General features: G+C 31.3%; 1 protein-coding gene across 2 annotated transcripts in view; it reads left to right on the top strand.

The window, feature by feature from the left end:
* The window catches only part of LOC124543313 (SPARC-related modular calcium-binding protein 1), a 25,432-nt gene continuing 5,040 nt past the window's right edge, over positions 1-20,392 (top strand). Inside the window, exons 1-6 of one of the 2 annotated variants that reach the window (XM_047121495.1) lie at positions 1-381; positions 2,486-2,663; positions 3,241-3,459; positions 17,275-17,328; positions 18,154-18,356; positions 20,208-20,334. In XM_047121495.1, the coding sequence (XP_046977451.1) occupies positions 301-381; positions 2,486-2,663; positions 3,241-3,459; positions 17,275-17,328; positions 18,154-18,356; positions 20,208-20,334 (862 nt within the window). In that variant the 5' untranslated portion in view covers positions 1-300. The remainder of the gene's footprint in view (positions 382-2,485; positions 2,664-3,240; positions 3,460-17,274; positions 17,329-18,153; positions 18,357-20,207; positions 20,335-20,392) is intronic. The other variant, XM_047121496.1, reaches the window with a different exon arrangement.

Here is a 20,392-nt window from a genome sequence, read left to right on the forward strand (position 1 = left end):
GTGCGCTTTTTGCTCATGGTTAAGCGACCCGGCACCGGGATTTATCCTTATTGTACTTTATTCCGTTCGTAACTCTCTCTTTCACCTAACGCCTGTGCGATAGTTTTTTACCTAAGCATTTGGTGTAAGATATTTGTAGTTTTATTAAAATACTATGCCAAGATGAAAATAAAAAGGATTTTAAGAGTTTATTTCATTACTGAAAGTTTAATATTGTTTAGTGAATGAGTGCTGTATATAAACATTAAAGCAAGACCATAACTTAAAACTATTTAATAATTTTATCACTAAATTGGCATTATGATTATCAATGATTTAGTTGTTTATATAATTTGTATTAATTATATTTATTATGTTACCGGCGCTGGCACGGAGGAGAAGGTAATATTTTTTATATCATTAAAATAAAATAAAATTATAACTGGGTATAATAAAATATAATTATAATAAACTTAAGACATGCAGTGTGTAACATAAACAATCAACGAACCATTATCTTTATTATTGTTAATTTAAACTTAACTGCTGGATCTTGCTCTACGTGCAATTGATTGATGTGACAGGTTGCTCTACAATTATTGTACCTACTTATTCGTAGGTATACGAATATATTTAATCATTCATATTATTTTAATTGATAAAATATGAATGAGCTACCAATGTTGTACTGAATCGGTAGTTCTATCTTTTATAAGAACTGTTACGTAAGAGGGCAAAACTGCATCGGACTATTTCAAAAATAAAATGCTATAACTTTTTTTTAAATGAATTAGTACACTTCACATATTGATCCTATTTGGGTTTCGCTGTTGTGTAAAAGCACATTGATAGAATGTTTTTATTTTCATTATTCAAAAATATTGTTGTAATATAAATAATAAATTACAGCATAAATATATGTGTAACATAATTTATTGGCTCTTCAAAAAATTGACATTTAATATTTTATTATATAAATCTAAAAGTGGCACTAGTAAAGGTCAGATCAGAAAACACATAGGTCGAATTAGGCAGCACAATTAAAGTTCTAGAAATTATAATTAAACTCAACGCGAATCGTAAGTGTAAATCTCTTTTTTATTACTGGAGTTATGTTCCCTAGAGTTACATTTGCTAAACGTTTCAAAATGAAAGTAAAAATGTTTTATTTCGGTTAAGAAACATTATGTAGAATCATGAAGTTATGAATTAGATCGTTCATTCATCATGTTTCTTCGAAATTGGTCTCAAAAAGATTTTGCCTTAAAAAAAGTTTTTAATAAATCTTCGCTTAAACACCTATAAATAATTGAAAATCTGAAATACAAAATCAATACAGGCGCTTAGGAAATATCTTACAATAAAATAAATGCTTGCTGAATTCCTAATGAAGAATCGAGGAATAAATACTGTATACTGGTTCAATACTTAATAGATACTTCTTGTTTCACACACTTACAATTACAAATAGTGCCATTGCTTCTGCAATAATTTTTTTATAATAACGAAAAAATACACTATATGATAACTGAAATTAATAGTAATCTTTGATAAATAGCCAAGTACCTATGTGTATCGCCACCAGCGATTTGATTTAAGCGAATCAATGTAAAATTTATGTATTACGTCTTAATTTAAAATATTTGTTTTTATATTCTTATTTAACTATCTAAAAGTAAAGTTAAAGTGTTTTTTTTTTTTCAAATATACATAACGCTTTTAAAAAAAAGACAATTAATTTAAAACTTTGTAAGGAACAAAACTTAGATATTGAATATAATATTTCCAATAAAAATTTATCCGATTACCGGCCAGGCAAAATTGGCAGCTAGCGAATACATTCACTCAGGGGCTTTTGTTGCGAACTGAATATAAATGTTCATTTAATACAACCGCTATTTATTTAAGAGGAAAAATAAATAATCACCTATTCAATAATCCTCATATTAATAAGCTTCTCTATTGCGAAGATATTTCTTTTTCAACGCAAAGTAAGTGCTTTTATTGGAGACCGATTAAAGACGAATTACATTCGTAAGATTATCAATAAAGTAGGCTAAAAGCACATTTAATAATAAATAATCTACCACTTTATAGACGTTTCATCAAAGTTAACGATTTACTCCCACATTATAGGCCTAAGCCTACCTAAATTTGAAAAAAAATAAATAAACAAATGTTTCATTGCACAAACGTTCAAAGGCAAAACAAGACATAATTAAATCACTTACATCTTTAGAACGTTAACGTTACTTGTTTATTTTTACACTTATCGAATGTTCTATTTAGAGCAACACTTTCACGAGTATTGTTTTTATCTAACTCCCGCTTACCTGGTAACTGTAAACCACTTTGAACAATACCTGTCCGACGGCCTATTATTATAAAAACTTTTTGTAGCCAATGACTATAGGTTTCTGAATGACAATGATATGTGCATCGAATTCAATGTAATATTCGAATATGTATCTTATATAGGTTAAGTAACGCAATATGTATTTTATAGACAATTACCCAGAGCAGCGAAGCTTGTTATCATAGAGTTGCTGCATGTGAAGCGAACACCGGCAATAATCGGCCCGTCTGTGGAACGGACGGCCGAAATTACCCCTCTAAATGTCACCTTATGAAAGCTCAATGTAATGGAGACACGGTAACAATAGCACATAGAGGACCTTGTTCAGGTAAGTGATAAATAACACCTCATTACGTATGTTCCAGAAATGAGATATCATTCTATCTACACGACTTCATTATGGGTTGTTTAAGTTTCGAAACTTCGACTGATGTTGAAGAAAAAATAATTGGTATCATATTTAATAAATTTACCTTATGTGTGACCTATTCAATCAAATAATTAAATAATAAACCAAGGAAAAGGTCGATGACGTCTCCGAATGGACGGTAGCATAACACTTATTTATCATATTGTTAGCACAAATTACAGTGTACAATAAAAATGTCAAGTGACAAGGGAAATATCGGGAACATGACTACTTCGAAACAGTAAATTCTAGAAGCAAGAGTTTCCTGTTTAATATAAAAGTAAACAGCTTTAACCTTATCCGAAAATGTTACTCATCATTTGCTAAAAAAATGTAATAAAAACATACCTACATAAGTAGGCTTGTCATTGTTTTATACAATTTTAAATTAAAAGTAACGCTTTTCGTAATGTAGTTTGTACCTAGAAGAATTGGCATTTTATATTACTTAAATGTTTTGTGTTTATAATAATAATATATAGTGTTTTCTTGGCAGAGGGACAATCTTCGTGTTTAACGGTGTTACGGTACGCGTTAAACGCCCAAGGAGGACGTCGGGCGGCGTTCGTGCCGCGGTGCCGCGCCGACGGCACGTACGCGGCGGTGCAGTGCGCTGCCGCCGGCGCCGCTGCCGGCTGCTGGTGCGTCACTCCCGATGGCAAACCCTTACCGGACACCTCCGTCAGAAACGGCAGGCCGGATTGCACCAGGACTGGTAAGTTCATTTCAAAATGTTTACAGAACCAGATAGCGAAAGAACTCCTTACGTTCCAGATAATATAACAATAATATTACTCCAATATATGCCTACACTGTATAGACCAAGGAAACAAAGAAACGAAATCATTTTTAAAAATTACTTTTTTCGGCAGACCAAAACACCGTTTATTGAATAGGTATATACCGCTGGATGAATTTTAATTAAAATCGAAGAAGCGAATATGAATAGCAAATAGACAAAAACATAAGTCTTAAAACTTTCACCCAAACGGAATCGCTTATAAACGTCATATAAAATAGTTTCGATTTACTACCGTTCCAGACATGTTCGAATAGTCTATGCTTATTAATAATACGCATAAACTTTAATGTTTATTCACTTTAACAGTAAATCTGCCGACATTTGTAGTCGTTTATTCGTCATATAAATGTAACCTCATCCGCAGTAATCGTGATCGAGGGGTGATTGCTACTCGCGTGTACTTTAGAATAGACCCCGCCTGTTTGATGCGATTAGGTGACTTAACTGATGACGATTGAATGCGAATAAAGATATCCGAATGATTCAATTGTTCGGTGTTCAGGAATAAGTATCGGAATATATTGACGTTGATTGTATTATCGTGATAAACTCCGACCGTTGCCAGAACCGTGAGCTTAAATAAAAGTCTCTGCTATACGCTGACAAATACAATGGATATTTGCATATGAACTGTTTTTTAAGTGCTCAGTTTAGAATAATTCATACCGAGAAATTTTAGGAAAACGTCTTATGGACACAATAGTTTTCTCGGAATTACGGTCATTATTGACATATGATTTATTTTATTGCTTTTAATTGAATAAGCTGCTATTTTATTTTTAGGTTAAGATAAGCTTTGGTTATAAAATGAAACGGTTTAATGGATAAATTAAAGTAAATCGTTGATACGTCCGATTATTTCGATTGTTACAAGCTTGAATAATCGTTATAAGTAAAATTCAAAAGTATTCGACAAAATTTTTTTATCAATTCAAAATTGTCGTATTAGGTACTTTTAAGTATAAAATGAAAATAGTAGGTATACAAAAATATATGCTACTCTACATATTGTAAATTAACGTCGCTTCCTTCCATCTGTACGATCTTTTAAACTATGCAAAGGATTTTAATGCGGTTATCATCAAAAAACACACTGATTTAAGATGAAACTTTAATTATTTGACTTGCCATAATAGTAGAAGCCGAGAATTTAATCATTCCTTAGAAGAAAACAAGGATTCCTTACATCAAAAATGTTTAAGTAGATCCTTAGTGTGCCTATGTGAAGCTAGTTTGTAATAAAGAATATTTTATATGTTGTTATTTTATATGTAAGTAATGAAATAAATAGTTGATCGCGATTAAGTAAAAGGAAATACAATCACCAGCCTGTGCGCTTTTCTGGCTAATGCTTATCAAACTTTCTATAACAGATTGTAAAATAAATAGCAGTAGAGGGTAAATTAGGACATCATATACATAACAACAAATATATATGAATAATATATACGTAATAAGTATGAATTAATTCGATTCGATCAAATCTTTACGTCAATAAAAATAGTTTGCCTGAAACTTCACTACCTATTTCATAACAGTCAATAGTAAATACAGAAAGCAATATCAATATTACAAGACTTATTTTCTTATCCTAAATTTAGCGATAAGAATTTTGTTGTTATAATATAAGGCATATATTAAAGTTAATATTCATCGATTATTCCGTGTACATGCATATAATTTAATTCATGAAAACAATTTATTACCGAGTTTTTTTCTGATGCTTCTTAGAAGTATACATCTACATTATCTTGAATTTACATTCTATTTAATCAGGTAACGTGAATAATTATATTGATTTCTACGTCTAGTGTCCACCCAACTGCGCAATGTTTTACATGAGTGTGTAACACACTTGTGCACAAGACACTCTTCATTACTAACATAACTCTTGTATTCCGACGGGACGCCAATCATCACGATATGAGAGAGTCGAGGCGCAGGCAGTTTTTACATGCCTTTTAAAGTATTGGAATGTTACACTGTGAACTTCTTAACTTGGTAGTATAATACTCTTGTATAATAGATCTGCAAAGTTAGAAAGCTCGAGATATAAACCTAGTCTGGAACAACGAGTGACTTTCAAAATCAAAACAATAAAGATAACCAATCATTTGATACAATAAGGCTTGTTTCGTAATGTAAAATAATATCCTTACTTGTTTTTGTAAAAAGGCGAGAAATCAGTCCTATCCACGCAACTAAAATCTATCATGCCTCCCAAGTTTGAAAACATCTGTTCTCTTCAATACAAATTATAAATAATGTTCTCAAGATTGTTTATAAACATTTTTCCAGATGAAAGCCAATTGTTTATTTTATAAAGAACATTTCCTTTGAACGTCTAAAATCGAAAATGTTCAGTGCGTCTCTTATTAATGATATGATATATTTGTTTTTATACGCAACAATAAAGTTTTAAAAAATTATATATATTATGTATGTGCATTATGTACGACGTTAACCCAATAAATAATCTAGTGATGCGTTCGTTTGCTTCTAGTTTATTATCGAACATTCATAGACGAGAGCGCCAAAATTCTGCTTAGTATCTTTCCACTGAAAAGTATTACCTGTTTATCCTATTTGAAACGAAACAGATCGTATTTCTGATGTACATTATCTAGAAATAGCTCGTTAATTCACAAATGCATTAATTCCATACTCGCAAAACGTATAGGTAAATTATTCACACATTTATTTGTATACTCGTATAATCTTGTTCGATATTATTAAGTTGATACAATTATATATAACTAGTTCGCTCAGTGGTCGAAATTAAACCTCATTCTTGAAATATATTTATACTAATATTTCGAAATATAAAATTTGTATTACAAATCATTCGTTATGTAAATAAATAAAGGAGGAAAATGTAATCAAGTAATTGCTTTGTATTTTTATATACGTTTAATAAATCAATTTATGGAACTAGATATCCCTTCATCCTCTATTTCTGCCGCATTTTAAAAGCAAATAAATACAATAAACATTAAATTATATTATTTTATACATCATTAACCTGATTCATGTTCGAATATATATAACAACATATATCTTCAGAATAAAGGACTAAGGTTATAAAAAATAATAAGTTGATATTCTTAATAGAGCATCTGTATACAAATCTCGTTCTTGATCAATATTAAAAATATTTAAACCTAATTATTTTGCCTTTATAATTTACATACATATGTTCCGATTTCTTAAAATAACTTATACGGCGTATTTTGTATTATTTTTATATGATATGAGCAAAACTGTCACATGATGAAGATTCACCTTTACTCATAGAGACTGGACCTTCGGTTCTGCAAAGAATATAAGCTATTTCTAAGACAATCAATGCACGACCAACCATCCCATGCTTGGTTTAAGATTTTACACGATGTCCCTTTAATTAATTGACTCCACTCTCCCTTCAAACCGGAACGTAGCAATACACAGGACTTATGTTTGGCGGTAGAATAATTGATGAGTGGGTGCCACCAACACGTGTACATTATGTATTAAAGTCAATTGCTATTATTTTAAACTATCTATCATCATTTATCAGAATTACCATCATACAACAGATAAATCATTGCATAATGGATTCATATGTTTTGATAAGACTTCGCGATTCTAGCCAATATAAAAAAAAAACTGGGTAAATACTGTTGTTTGTCATGGAAACCAACTCATTAGACCTATGATTAAATAGTATTGATACTTTTGCGAGATGTTCTAGAACGATGTAACGACTATCGAGTCAAACGACGATGTCGCCTCATATCGAATGAATGCCTATTATTCAATCTTCTAGCTCACTTGTCAATGTTAATAAAATAAGAAAACTCTTGAATTAAGTACTTCGATAGCACCGGTTCCCTTTGAGTTCACAATAAATCTAAATAGAAAAGAACTCATGCGTTGTTCTCAAATTGATTATTTTTATGATTGTTAAACAATGATATTCTTATAATTTTAATAATACCGTCTTGTGTTGTGACTACAACAGTTGATGTATTGTGAATAAAAGATATATAGTTTATAATGAATAGGCGTAAAATAAATAATGTTAATAAACTTATGCGTCATTTCTTATCAATTTAAGTATCGTTTTGGGACAATAAGATATAATTTAACATGGCAGGTAGATAATGTCATCGAGCTGATTTTTTTTAGTTTTTAATAATAAATAATCGGTAAAAAGCCCTTCAATAAATTAATTCTTCAAAAAAAACATTTAGACTAAATAAAATAATATGATATTTTATAAATATTTGTTAAAAGTAGCCGTATAAAGATCAAAGCAACAACGGAATGAGGCTTCTTCAAAATGGTCAATCTCAAATAATTCTGTAAACGATATTATTTATCGGTACAAAAAGAATAATCCTTAATCAAAATTCTCTGATAGAATTGAGTGCAAATTTAAATCGCCGCAGGTCTCAACTTATTGACCCACGCCAGTTTTTACCTGAGTTTATTTTTATAACAAACAATGTTTTTTTTTCATACTCTACGTTAAATAAAATGAGACTCGAATCACTTTATGCGAAGTTCCGACGATTTTTATCTTGAAATACGGAATGTTAGTTTGTGTTAAATAATAATTAAGCTTTTTGGATGTACCATTAAAAAGATAACCTCAGATTTATATTGCCTTTTAAGCGGACATTTTATTGTACAATATCCTAACGTATTCACGGAATGTGTTATCTATAAAGACGGAAACAATAACTTGGAACTATTTAATTTAAATTGTGCGAATTGACCGGATCATAATAAAAGGTGCGGGTATGAGGAAGCTGGCGATTAGGACGGTGATCCGAAGAAGACGCGACGCCCTGTGTAGGCCGTATCCTTAATATATTTATGTTGTGTGTACGTCCTGATAAGTGATCATGTTATTGCTTTTGATAGAGACATAAAAAAGCAATAAATTATCTCGTAAATAAGCGTCTTCTTATAGAAAAGAGAAACAACTTTTATTGTAAATTTATATTTATCTACAACTTGTCCGTATAAGTAAGCCTACTAGAGAAATTCATACGTTTGAATGTTTTATCCTTAATAAAATTATCTATGGATAGCTTGTATTACATTTTTTTCATTCTTCTTTTTATGACACTAAGATGAAATGCCAAGTTTGGTATAAAATATTTTTTTCCTATTTTCCCCTCACTTGTGCACGTAGTATTGTGTACATATATTGAAAAAAAAAATGTTTTTAATCTATATATTATAATGTTAATAACCGTTTGTTATATTTATATTTTAATTCGTTTTAATTAATCAAAACTGGAAACGATAAAAAAATGTATATTATATTTTACTCGCCTTAAATGAGATTATAACTTATAAAATGATTGCAACTTACAACTTGTATTAGAAAACCTCTTATCTTCCCAATGTAAGGGAAAACTGTCTCCAAATGTTAAAATTGAGGTTTTAACAAATTCTTGATCTTCTCTTTATAAATCCATCAAATGTCATAATGTCTCGCCCAAATACACGTCACTAAAAACATTTATATGTAACTTTCTTCATAATTAAAAAAAATATATAGATTGTAGTGCCGCACATTTCTTTTATTCGACATTAAATACTTACATGTGTAACAATAGTGATATTTCTATCAGTTCAATAAACCACGATATTATTACTCATATTCTTGACAAATTGTTTGAACTCACTCAAGAAATAACTAAATAGCATTATGTTGTTTGGCATTCTCGGCACGAGGGCGATGGTATCGAAGCGCATCCGTAATAAATAGCTTGACAGCGAGGAATATGAAACAACTTGATAAATAAATACAGCAAAGCATCGATAGATATCATGTATTATATATGTTTTCGATTTAGATCATGCAATTGCCTACAAGTAAACAAATACGTCTCAATAAGAGTGTACGTTTATAAGCGTTATAAGATAGACGATTGTTTTTAGTTTGTTATCTAAATGAGGTCAGATAGTTTTAAACAAAATTAATTTAATGCCAAATGAAAAGTTAAGATAGAGTTAAGCTTTGATAGAATTGATTTGACTGACTGGCTTAATGAAGCACAGCTGAAACAATAAGACAAATTAGAAAATTGGAAATAATCTATGACTAGTAAGGCAGATCAAGCTTGCATAAAATAAGTTTTCGCGATGTTAATAATTATTCTCTCAATTAATCTTCAATTTGGCCTGAGTACTCGATATTAAATTTATACTAGTTTAACAGTAGCTACGTGATATTGTCATTTACGATTTTCGAATAAAAGATTACTTTACATACATTTATAGACCAAGCTTTAGATGGAAGGACAATCTTAATCTTTTCCTTTTTTAATATTAATCAATTCCAAACAGAGAAATTGCAAACGCTCGTCTTTTAACTTTAAAAAAGAAGCTAATCACGTAGTACTTACCTAGTTTGAGACAAGCATATTATCGTAATGAAAATTCAAAAACTTTAAATTTTATACCTGACAATCAATTTTTTTTCTCTTTATGTTTTATCTTGAATTTGAAAGCTATACTTAGAGTCTATAAAAAACTTAAGTACAAAACTTTTATTTGAACTAGATGTATGTTACGAAAAGTGTTTTCAAATAAGGATAACGTTCCATGTTAGCTTTTAGGTCAGCCTGTTATCCATCTGAACTACTTCGAACCGTAAATTGAAACTCGTTATCCCTATAATTAAAATCGTGTAACAAAACTCTTTCTATTATGGACTACTATTCGAGATAGAACAATTTATCGCTTTCATAACGTGAGTACAGTCAGAACTTCTGTATGTCCCCACTCTTCAGGGTTAGGTTTTTATTAATATTTAGTATTTCTTTACTATATATTAATATTTTTTTCTAGCTTATCTATTTCGTAGTTACTCCTTTTATGGACAATGTTTTTCGCAAGAATTTATTTAATATGCTATCAATGCTCGTCAAGCTTTCATCATATATAGTGAAGTGAAGTGAAGTATTGATTGTATTCGGTGAAGACGATCATTTTTCACTAATACTAGCTAAAGTAAATAAAATAATCTTACTCCTTATTGGACTCGTCATTAGAATAATTGTATCACAGCAGTGCTTTCCTAAGACCTCATCGCATCTCACTCGTATGCTTAAGTATCGAAAACTGTTTTGAAATGTCCTTTAAATTTTACAATTAATCATGTTGCATATTTCACACGATGTTATTTCGAGTTTCGGGTACCTTAATAATAATCCACTGAGCATCGATGTTACACCTTGTTTTGATTGGTGGGCGATTCAACGTTGTTAACGTCGCAATATAACAATAATTTTATTTACAGCCACCACGTAATTTTGACAATTGTTTGAATAATATTTTTTGGGCGGTCCTTCAGAGGATGCATCCATAAACAACCCTTAAACACAAGAATAAGTCAAACGACGATTTGAACCTAGAGATATTTTTACAAAGTTTTGTCCGTCTTTTTATTCCGGTCTGTCTGTTTATTCCGGTTAAGCTCTGGAATGGCTAGACTGATTTGGATGGGACTTTAACTGGCAGATAGCTGATGTAATAAGAAGTGACTTAAGCGTTAAAAATATGTTTTGTTTTCAATTCAAACGCGCACGAATTTGCGTGCACAGCTAGTATATAAATATTTTTATTCCATAAGATCCGTTTAAGGCTTTGTATTAGTTATATTTTCGATCGAAACGTTTAAATTTTATTATAACGAAACTAGTTCTTTTATATTTATGAAGTAATATAATATATCCAATTTGTATACAATTAATTTATACAGGAAACAATAAAATGTGATTAATTTACATAATGCAATTCGTGTAAATATAAACACTTTGGATATTTAACGATGCAAAACCGTTACACGAAAATCGTACAGAAAAAATATATTCAAATAAAGAATTTATTAAAAATGATACCGGTAGGTGCTAGTTTTGTTTTGATTAAATTAAGGGGCTTGAATTTTAGATTGCCTTTTAGTAACTAATATCTATTTATTAATCACTTTTAACCTTCAATCGAGGGTTCTGCTCTTATCATTTGTTAATACATCCCGATATGACACGGTTTTAATAAACAGAAGAGGTTTATACTATAATGTTTATGTACCAATGAACTTCGAAAAGATCTGTCCCCATTAGTACGTGTAGGTTTTACGTATATAGCTTTAGATTAAATGTTTTCTATTTTATCTATATAGGATAGACGTATATCGTTATGGATTTATGGACTTCTATAAATCGAGGAAATATACAAATCTTATACATAAAGTCTTCGTATATCTGTTATGATTGGCAACAGTCGCTTACGCAATATGCGCTACAATTTGCTCTTCTATTCGAAATCTACATCACACAAACATTCTATATTATCTGTATAGTCTATGACGGTCCTTATATATAATCTTTCATAATATGAATGTTTGTGCTTATTTACCTACTTCATATTATATAGTATAATATATACATACTAATGATCGTTTATCTAAATTAGACAGTGATTTAATTCAAACAAAAATATAAGATTAGAAAATTAAGGTTCAGCAATACACCTTGTCATTACTACGATAAAAAATGCAAAGTTAAAAAGCGTTACTGATTTTTAAATTTTGGCATGACGCATATTGTCATTGACAGTACGACACTTAATGTTGCATTTGTGTGTGTGTTTTTATTTTATACTATCTGTGCTTGCGACCTTGTACGCGTTTGAATTTAACAAAAATAAATATTAACGTAGGCTGAGTTACTCCTTATTATATCAGTTATATTAGTTATCTGCCAGTGAAAGTCCCGTCAAAATCGGTCCAGCCGTTCCAGAGATTAGTCGGAACAAACAGACAGACAAACAAAAACTGTAAAAATGTTATTTTAAGTGCATACATACATTGACACGCATTGAGTAAAAAAGGCCTATTTTAATATTACAAACAGACACTGCAATTTTATTAAATGTATGGATTAATTTAATTTTCCATATAAATATTAACTGCACTAAATCTTATACGTCTCAGTCTGCGATTTCGTAAAAAGTTTTTGCTAATCACATCGTGATAGGTAGGCATTACCAATTTACTTGATGTCTGTCTGTTTCAACACTCATAAAGTTTATTTCTAATAAATAACCATTATATATGAATATAAAGTGGATATAAATTATTAATATATTTATAATTGTATGTCGTATTTCGATATACAATTATATTTTACTTTTGAACCAGTTATATGTCGGCGCGTTTGCCGCCCATTCTAATACCTACTGGCCAGTCGCATTAGAGCCAGACGCTTGTTCACATAAGCAATTACACGTTGATTAGCACTTATTCGACCGGAATGTGCAGATTCTGATTTTAGAAGTTTAGCCTTTCTATAAATAAAAGCATTCTATACGGCGATAAAGTGAATATTTATATCGGATGGATACGTCAGTAAATTGTATATTTATACAGTTATTTTCCAGCGGTATGAGATTTTGAATATTATACCTTTAAAAATAATATTAAAAAATAAGTTTTATGGCAGATTTCAATGCTCGTTTGGATCGAGGGAAGAAAAGGTCCACATACACTAAAACAGAAGACTTTTCGCACTCAATGAGGAATTGTGTAAAAAAATGTATCTAATAAATTTTGGTAAATACCAAACATAGAAAAAACTTTGAGATAAAAAAGTCTGAATACCGTTTCCGTAGGGAGCATATATATTTTAAAGAAAAAATATCAATATTTTTAAAATTTGAGAATATACTTTGTCGTTTGGTTTATCCTATTTTGTTTAATCGCCTTTCCGCGAAAACTATCTTTAGCGACCGGAACATACTTTTAATTAAGTCATCAATATAACCATAATTGAGCTAATAACCTATAAAGTACCTTCCATAGATTTATATGTTTAATTTGTCTTCCGAGTTGTCGCAAATATGCGCTATCGGCTTAAGGTTTGGCGCGCGCTGGCCACTCCCAAATGTCGATTTCAACATCTCTATATGCAGGTATTCCTAATCTATCGTTGCTTTTTGGGAACATTATCGTGCAAACGAAAGCTTTCTTTTACAAGACAAGAGATCAAAATCTGTTCTATCTTTAGTTACTGTGAGTAATCATCTATTTTCTATGATATTTAGACAGTTCTCTTATGCAAATGCCTCCCCATACTATTACACATCTTTTACCTTAAGGATCCATTATAATAATCCTCCTCCTCCTGGTCTATTTTTTCCAAGTAATACCATACTCTGACTTATGAGTTGTCAGTATATTCCTTAACACAGGTTATTGAATTAGTCTAGATAGGATAACCAGTACCTTATATATTGTGTGTCTATGTTATTATACACTGAGATCTATATTGTCCCAGATCAACCTAGCAATTGTTCATAAATATGTTTTTTGTGGATTAAAGAAATATTAAATGATTCTCAGTTACAATGGGTGCGCAATGTATAAGATCGATGTTCTTGATAACCATCGGCAAGTTTCGGTAACCCCTCGATTACAGTCGTGCCTCGTAAGATATTTTTGTATTAGTTCTGTTTGCAGTTTTCACAATAAATCTCGCGTCCTTATCCTTTGAGTCTCATATACGATCCAGTATAATATAATTGGTAATATAAAAATGTTCGTTAAATCCAGCTCTATAGAGACGCTTGCTGTATTTGATGAATGATGATAACCTTACACGCCATCAACATTTAAAATACTAAGTATTTTTGAAATATTGTCAGTGATTTGTAGATATGTGTATTCTTTAAATTAATGAAGGCGAAAAATAAAAATAGATCAAACTCAGAAATAAAAGACGATAGGTATTATTTTTTTTTTTAGTTAATAATTTTGTGTATGGCTATTTCGTTCGTTTTATTATTCTAATATATTTCTTGTTCCGATGGAATTGAAAGTTATCATAATTAAAGTCATCCCTAAAGTTTCATTTAAAAAATCTTATTTAACTGCGATCTAGCCATTCAGAAAGAAGAAAGTACATTATTATAAATAAGTATATTTAATGTGCTTCAGTGCCTTCCAGAAATAATATACCTATGTGTATATAATGTTCAATACAAAAAGAGTCTTTATATTTCGAACGATCTATATGCGTTTTGTTACGAACCCCTTTGTACAAAGCTCATATTAATAACATGTCCATTTTAAAATCCACAAGAACCAATTAAAATGTAATCACAAGTCAACGGAGTGAATAAAACTTGGCTTAATATCATAACCAGATAGGGATTCAAATTCTATTTGACACATACATTATACGTCCGTCTGTGTGAGAGCAGGTTTCTTAGAAACGATGGTTCGAGTCAGACAGCTCGACGCCGTATCACAATGGAGTCATGTTTTTTGCTCCCGTAAAGGCAAAGTGTCTCTTCCATAAGGTTAAAGAAAAAACCTACCCAGACATCGTTTAATAGGTTTGTTCGGTCATCTTGCGCTTCTTTGATGTTTTATATTTAGCTAAGTCACCTACCTGCCCTTCGTTAACTAATTCAGATAGCGCATAACGTAGCTCGTGATAATAGATGTTTATAACTTTGTGACCGTGGCAATAATTATGTTTTAATACACGTAAACATATTACTACAGTATATGTTGTATGTAAGTAGTAAGTAATAAATGTCATTTTAGCTTTATGTAATAATATCTGTTGCATAGTACCCGACAAAAATATATATTTGTATAGGAAAGGCAACAATTTTAGGAACCGAATGATTATCTTAATTCAAAGATGTATTAATAACTTTGCTTAGGTAATCGATAATAATAATATATTTGAAGAGAATAGATATTTATTACAAGGGTTTCGAGCAAGCTCCCTTTGACTTGCATTAAGGAATCCCAATGCCGCCGGGATGTCTGGCCGTTAGCTGAATTACACTATTCGGAGTTTTTACCTCACGGCTCACATTTAAACACAATCCCTTTTGTTGATTCAACAGATAAGTTAAAAAATTTTTTCAATGATAGTAGAAAGTTTAATAAAAAACACAATATTTTTGACACTTTTAAGTTGCAATTTGCTTTTAACATTTAGTTATAAAATATAGATATTTTCATTAATAATAACAATAATTATCTAAATCATCGTTTTTTTACTGTTACAAAAATTGTTAATCGACGGCATAAGAATGCAATATTTTTAATATAATTATAATCTGTTCAAATAAACGATCGAACGACGAACTAACGAGATCTCTTAAAGTGTTTAGATCACAGGAAATAACGTACACTTTACAACCACGTTAAAAGCATTATCTAGTTCAACAATGTGTATGTGTATGTACGTAGTTGAACTAGACAATAATATATGTATTTATACACATATACCTAAAACTAACAATAAGGATGATTAAACGCATAAAGAAAATATACCACACACAGACAAGTTGCGACTTTAAAAATATTACTTATCTTTTATTAATTCAAAAATTACAGCAAGCACACACAAATAAAGCTATTTGGCCATCGTTCAATTAAAAATTTATGGAGACAGCATAGGCATTCGCAGGGAGCTCGTTCGTTACCGGTTTTCGTATTGACTAATGCTGTACATCACTGCCATTTGGACCGGTTGTGTAGACGGTGTTCCCCCGCCGCCCCTTGCAGGACACCGCACACTTGCGTCAAGTATCGGTACAGAGTCTATACCACACGCGAGCCACATGTTGCTAGATGCTGATGCACGCCATTTTCGGTCAGTCACGAAATCAAAGTTCCCACAACGAATGCCTTTTTACGGCATCATCACTCGTACTAACTATGTCTTTTTCATTTAAAATACTGATTTTTAAATAGATTTGTAAATAATTACTCATGCCTAATCTTGAATGTTATTTTAAAAAATAATGTCTCCGATAAATTGAGTAACTAAAGTAGCAACTATCCAATTCCTGTAGCTACGACTCGCGCGTTCCAAGTCGGTTCAATTGCACCATAAGGATGGAATAATTTAAAATTTAAAAGGGCCACCCACTAACGAAGATTAATCTTGAGGCAATTTTAAGACAATTTTAGGTCACGTAGTGCGACACTCGCATCCTTTTTAAAGTTTTGACGCTAATATTTTTACATTAATGAGAAACCTTTGCGAGTAATTGGGTATTGCTTTTTTGTTATTTTAATTTATTTACTCGTTGTAAATTCGACTAAATAATAAAAAAGTTATTATGTATATAAATTTCCTCTCATCCTATTTGGCTTTTAAATTCTGGATTGTCAAGTTATTTTACGTCTACGTTGATGAATTGAATCAAATCAACGCAGTCGCGAACAATAGACAGGAGATTACTACTAATTCTAACTTTCTATTGGGAATAATGTACAGCGGTAGAGATAAGAGCGGTGGAGACCACCTACTCAACAGTTATTCTACCGTTAAACCAATTGTTATTTTTTTCCGATGCGAAGGGCTGAAGAGGAAGGGAAATTATAGGCACGAGGGAGATAGCGATCACGTGGTTGATAACACATTAGCAATGATTGAAAATCTGATAAACATTAAAAATAAGTAATTTTGTCCATCTATTTGTTACTTCATCGCGACTAACCCACTGATCCGATCACAATCAAACTAGAATAAGCTAACTGTACAGTGAAAAAGTTAATATTGTATTTAATTGTATGTCAATTAATTACCTACTATGTTTTACCGAGACACTCATTAAAACCTAATGTCAAGTCTGCGAGTCTCGTCATAAGTAAATGTCATAACCAGTAACTAGGTATAAATATGTTTTTTCTTACAGGAAAATCTCAAACAAAGCGAAGGTCATCAGTTCGGGGGCAACGTAACAAAAGAAGTAAGTTCATACGCGCTACCAACACACTTAGATAAATTTAGGGCGTAAACGTGTTCTATTATAAGCACAATAGAATATGTCTTTGTCATCTCATTTATATAAGGAAAATGTTTGCTTGCATTTTTGTTTTGAATGACGACTAAATCATAATATTGTATAATTTAAAAAAGATAATTGAAGGTAACAATAAATCTCTAAACATCAAAAAATTACGTTGAATCTTGAAATGCAGAATTAGCATTTACTTTCATCGCATTTTTAGGAATCCCGCTATAAATGCACATATATTATAAATATCGATGGCACGATGAGCACGCAATGTACTTCTATTTGTCATGCTCCAGCGACGCCAGGACCGTGCTTGGTCCACATCACCTTCCTACTAAGATACTTATATATGTATTTAATAAAGTAACAATTGCACAATAGACATTGTATAGTGAGAAGTGTTTTCTGTAGCCAAGAATGCGCAGATGGTTATTTTATATGTAGATACCGTTAATGTTCTGAAAACCTTAATTCACACCTAAAGAATTTTACTCATTCGTCGATTCTTAGTATTATTTTTATTTCCGGTCCTATTTTATCGAAGATAGAGGATTGATTGTTAATTAATCTCTCTTTTTATTGAACGTTTGGAAGATTTTATTCACGTTCATTTGAGGCTAAACATCACATAAATAATAAAATGTGTATAATATTTAGATTCATATCTACATAGTTTTATAATTTACATTAAGGCAAACTAAATTGCTAGATTTATAATGATTTAACTATTTGATAGTTTTTTTGATTAAGTCGCTTAAAATTAAAAACGTATTTTAGGTTGCACCAGAATTGACCGTGCTCAGTTCAATGGGAATCTAATAAAAATATTCAGTGGAGAATATGATCGGGCGCGGTCTGATCAAGGGCCCGCCGCGGATCCCCGAACTGTTGCGGACTGGAAATTCAAGGAACTCGATCGGGATAGAGGTGGCACACTACAGAAGTCCGAATATCGGGGGCTACGACGACTCATTAAAAAGGTAAATATTAAAATACACATATATGCATCTATGTCATGTTATATTATGTCATGATAATCTTAAACTTTGGTACCTACTTACAACTTTTAATAAGAATGAAAGAAATAGTTTTTAAGTATGTATATTGATGGTCTTTCGGTCTGTTCAATAAAACTAATAGAGACGGCTTTTAAGTCTGAATTGCATTATCCTTGTCATAATAAATATTTACCCAAATTTTAGCGACGTCTCGACGTCCAAAATCAACACGAAAGAAGTCGGTCCGCACGTTCTTTAAATATGAGCTTCCAACTCGACAGATCGATTTACTTTTTTGGATTTTTTCATAAACACTAAATTATATATTTTCGACCGTTACGACGTTTTAGTAAGTAACTAGACACCTAAATTGATGCAAAAACCATTGATAAGTATATCATAATTTCTTCTAAAGAATTCGTACTATACGCATGAAGGAGCACCAATGCATTGATGGATGAAATTAGCCTAAATATATTGAAATAACAGATGCTAATATGCATAATCACAAAGGCGTGTAAGCAATGATGTTAACAAGGACCTCTATTGTTTGTTGTTTCATAAAGAAAACTGTTTCTGTCTAGTAATTACGTTTTAAGTGCTCTACTGTATTAACGATGCTTAAATAGAGCACGCCACCGTATGAATGATTCGAGATAAAAACTCGTCCAAGACAATATTGTATGCGCTGTTTATTAACACCTACCTCTTATAATTAATTAGTTCAATTCATATAGATGCCCCCCTCTATTTTCTTTGAGGGGAAAGTGCAGGATGCGGGAAGTTGAGTGAACGGGATAGAGTTGCTCATTTTTTTATATTGTTTATTTTACTTGGGTAATTGAAAACGGTCACATTGAAGTTCTTAATATAATTTTGAACATCGAACTATTTCTATGTTCAAAACTCATTGCACACTTGTTACGAGAAAAAGAGTGGGGCTATATTTATAATGCAGATACGAATATTATATTTAGGTCTAACATACACGACGGCAGTTTTATTAAATCGATAATATATGTTGTGTTTGTGAAATCAGTCAATTTCTAGCAACGTACATATATTTAAGTATACCTACTTATTATTTATTTATTTAATATTTGGGAAACAAACAGATACAAAAAAATAATATAAAGATATAAAAATTGTAATCATTGTTAGAAGGGTAGACACGTTATAAACTTGTCTAGCTACGAGAACTAAAATATTACCAAACCAATCAAACCGAGTACTTATTTAAATATTGTAATGAATGTAACTGCCGAGTTTTTAGTCTAATCAATATACCTAATATATTTAGAAATATATTGCCAAGCCCCTGCGGTACAACTGAGTGAAATACTTAACCTAGAGGTTTTTAAAGATAAAAATAAGGGATTTTTTTGTTGATAGAGTCTCTTAAAGGTATTTGAATGTTTAGTACCCGTATAATAACGAAAAACAAAGAATGACAGGCAGATGCACTGCATCGATCCCAAACAAATGTAATATGGAAAGCGAATAGTAAACTCAGAGATACAGGAGTTATACTGTTGTCTTGAAGCTTCTATTCTAATACTTGGCCATTCTAGCAACTCCACTGCTGCAAGGTAATATGAAGGATTGTTATTTTGCTATTGTTTATCGTTTTGGTACCAATGTTCGAAATATACATGGTTTCGATGGCATCTAATCAAATCTTTGTGTGTGCACAAGAGTCTAGGTTTTAAACATAACCGGCTTCATGATTAAGGGTGTATACGTGAATTGAATATGTAGAGAAATAATTAACATTTATTTGATGTCCTAGGTACTGTGGATGGCTATTGTAATGTATTTGCTTCTGATTGTAAGGTGGTTAAGCCGAAAAGATGCGCTCGTGCGTGGACTCGCGGCTGTGACGCGGACGGTGACAGCGAGATAGCGCGCTCAGAGTGGACCGCCTGCCTGCTGGCCAACCCCGAGCCACCCGCACCGGACTGTAAGTTCCTTTACACGAAACCATGAACCGACAATGGACTACTATCATCACATATATA

Source organism: Vanessa cardui, chromosome Z (genome assembly GCF_905220365.1).
Source record: "Vanessa cardui chromosome Z, ilVanCard2.1, whole genome shotgun sequence".
In the NCBI taxonomy this organism is placed as follows: domain Eukaryota; kingdom Metazoa; phylum Arthropoda; class Insecta; order Lepidoptera; family Nymphalidae; genus Vanessa; species Vanessa cardui.